Below are 2647 nucleotides of genomic sequence, written 5' to 3' on the forward strand. Positions count from 1 at the left end.
ATTTTTTGTAGAGATGGGACCTCACGATATTGCCCGGGCTGGTCTCGAACTCCTGGGCTCAGTCAAGTCAAACTTGTCTTTACAGTGGTCCATTACTGTTCTCATCCCTATGACCTCAGTGTAGGCACCACCGCCTCTGGGAAGCCTTTGCTGACCTGAAAGACTCAGCCTCTTTTGCTCCCTAAACTTTTCTTATTTTTATTTTTTCTGCTCCCTAAACTTTTCTCAGAGCACTTAGCTTCATACTAATTAAACTTTCATTAGTGAAATGATCTGACTAATAATGGTTGTCATTCTCAGATTCTAATTCTAAACTTTTTTTTTTGAGACCCAGTCTTTCTTAAGACAGAGTCTTGCTCTGTCACCCAGACTAAAGTGTAATGACACGATCTTGGCTCACAGTAACCTCCGCCTCCCAGGTTCAAACGATTCTCGTGCCTGAGCCTCCTGAGTAGCTGGGACTACAGGTGTGTCCCACCACGCCTGGCAGGTGTTTCGTATTTTAGTAGAGGTGGGGTTCTACCATGTTGGCCAGGCTGGTCTCGAACTCCTGACTTCAGGTGATCTGCCTGCCTTGGCCTCCCAAAGTGCTGGGATTATAGGCGTGAACCACCATACCCGGCCTCTAAACTCTTTCGGCCCTGTCAGTCACCCACCACTCAAAAGGCCCTGTCTCACCTGTCCTTTTGGGAGCTTGGAGGACAGCTCAAATCACCCCCTCCCTGTACTCCTCTCACAGGACTGTGGGTGCAGCCAGCTCCAGTCCCCATGCCCAGCACAGAGGCAGGCATGGTGCATGCTGCCTCAAAAGCTTGACCAGGAGAGTGGACAGCTGTACATCTAGGGTGCCCAGCTCAGTCCCAGGCCGCAGCTGAGCCCATCTTGCCTCACTCCGCACTGACCTGTGGCTGGTGACGAGTGAAACCTGGTGTGGGACTCTAGTGCCTCCCTTCAACTCACAACATACACATCAGGGCTTACAGCAGGAAAGGAAAGTCTTTATTCAGGGGGTGGGGGCTCTGGGCTGGTCATGACCATCGGGGACACAGGGGGATCCTGGCGGTAGGCACCCAGCAGGATGGCATTGATGTGCTCCAGGGTCTGGTTGCTGAAGACCATGTTGAGGTGCTGTATCCCGTGCAGGGGCAGCAGGTGCACAGGCTGTGACTGGCGGCCCCGCCAGAGGCCACAGAGCTCAGTGCTGCGCGTGGCTACCGTGTCATCACCATCCTCATAGAGCTCACCCACAGGGTCTGTGTAGGGGAAGCCGTGGTCGTAGATATAAGTGCGGGGTGTGGGCAGGCCCACGCCGTAAAGACAGTATACTTCCACGCCAGGTGCTGGGAGTCCTGCCAGGAGGTCACGTGACTGCAGCCACATGTACCAGCCTTCCTCAAAGTGGAGGTCTGCAAAGAAGCGCTGGAAGTCCCGGCCTGTGTAGTTGAAGCTGGGTGTGGAAATGAACACATGGTCCTCAGGCCATGCCATGCGAGAGGGAAACATCCAAGGGGAGGTCGTCGTTATGCGCTGCTCCTCTTTCAGCTTGATGCTGGACATGATGGGGATGCCCTGGTTGTCACCTGTGGATATGGAGCAAGGTGGGACAGGGAGCCAGTCCTGGCCCACAACCTGCTGATTGTAGACTCAGCCAGATACTCCATCTTGTCCCTGCCCAATCTAGACACAAACTCTAAGCTACAGACTTGAGCAGGCCTGATATTCAGTGATGCTCAATGTGGGCTTATTCAATGAGAAGCCCTGATGGCACCTCTGTTGGGTGGAGCTGTAGGGCTTCAAAAGGAGGGCAGGGGCAGGTGCCAAGGCTCACCCCTCTAATCCCAGCACTTAGGGAGGCTGAGGCAGGAGGACCACTTGAGGCCAGGAGTCCAAGACCAGTCTGGGCAACGTAGTGAGACCCTGTCTATACAAAATTAAAAAAAAAAATCAGCTGGGCATAGTGGAGTGCACCTCTAGTCCTGGCTATGGAGGAGGCAAAGGCAGGACGATTGCTTGAGTCCAGGAATTTGAGGTTACAGTGAACTATGATTACGCCACTGCACTGTAGCCTGGGTGACAGGGTGAGACCCCAGCTTAAAAAATAAATAGGGCTGGGCGCAGTGGCTCATGCCTATAATCCCAGCACTTTGGGAGGCTGAGGCGGGCAGATGACTTGAGGTCAGAAGTTTGAGACTAGCCTGGCTAACATGGTGAATCCCTGTCTCTACTAAAAATACAAAAATTAACCAGGCATGGTGGTGCATGCATGTGATCCCAGATATTCATGAGGCTGAGGCAGGAGAATCACTTGAACCCGGGAAGCAGAGGTTGCAGTGAGCTGAGATTGTGCCACTGTACTGCAGCCTGGGCAACAGAGCGAGATTCCATCTCAAAATAAATAAACAAGTAAATATTTTTTAAAAGGGCAAGAGCCCAGCACAGTGGCTCACGCCTGTAATCCGACACTTTGGGAGGCTGAGACAGGAAGATCACAAGCTCAGGAGTTAGACCAGCCTGGGCAACACAGCAGCACCTCATTTCTACTAAAAAATAAAAATAAATTAGGTGTGGTGGTGCATGCCGATAGTCTCAGCTACCCAGGAGGCTGAGGCAGGAGGATTGCTTGAGCTAAGGAGATTAAGGTTGCAGC

General features: G+C 52.4%; 1 protein-coding gene across 2 annotated transcripts in view; it reads right to left on the reverse strand.

Annotated features, from left to right (window-relative positions):
- Window positions 1–977: 977 nt before the first annotated feature.
- LCAT (lecithin-cholesterol acyltransferase) overlaps window positions 978–2647 on the reverse strand; it is a 4532-nt gene continuing 2862 nt past the window's right edge. For both annotated transcript variants that reach the window (XM_017539443.1, XM_017539444.2), the window contains exon 6: window positions 978–1580. In XM_017539443.1, coding sequence (XP_017394932.1) covers window positions 1000–1580 — 581 coding nt within the window. In that variant the 3' untranslated portion in view covers window positions 978–999. The remainder of the gene's footprint in view (window positions 1581–2647) is intronic.

This window comes from Cebus imitator, unplaced genomic scaffold (assembly GCF_001604975.1).
Source record: "Cebus imitator isolate Cc_AM_T3 unplaced genomic scaffold, Cebus_imitator-1.0 Scaffold118, whole genome shotgun sequence".
Lineage (NCBI taxonomy): Eukaryota > Metazoa > Chordata > Mammalia > Primates > Cebidae > Cebus > Cebus imitator.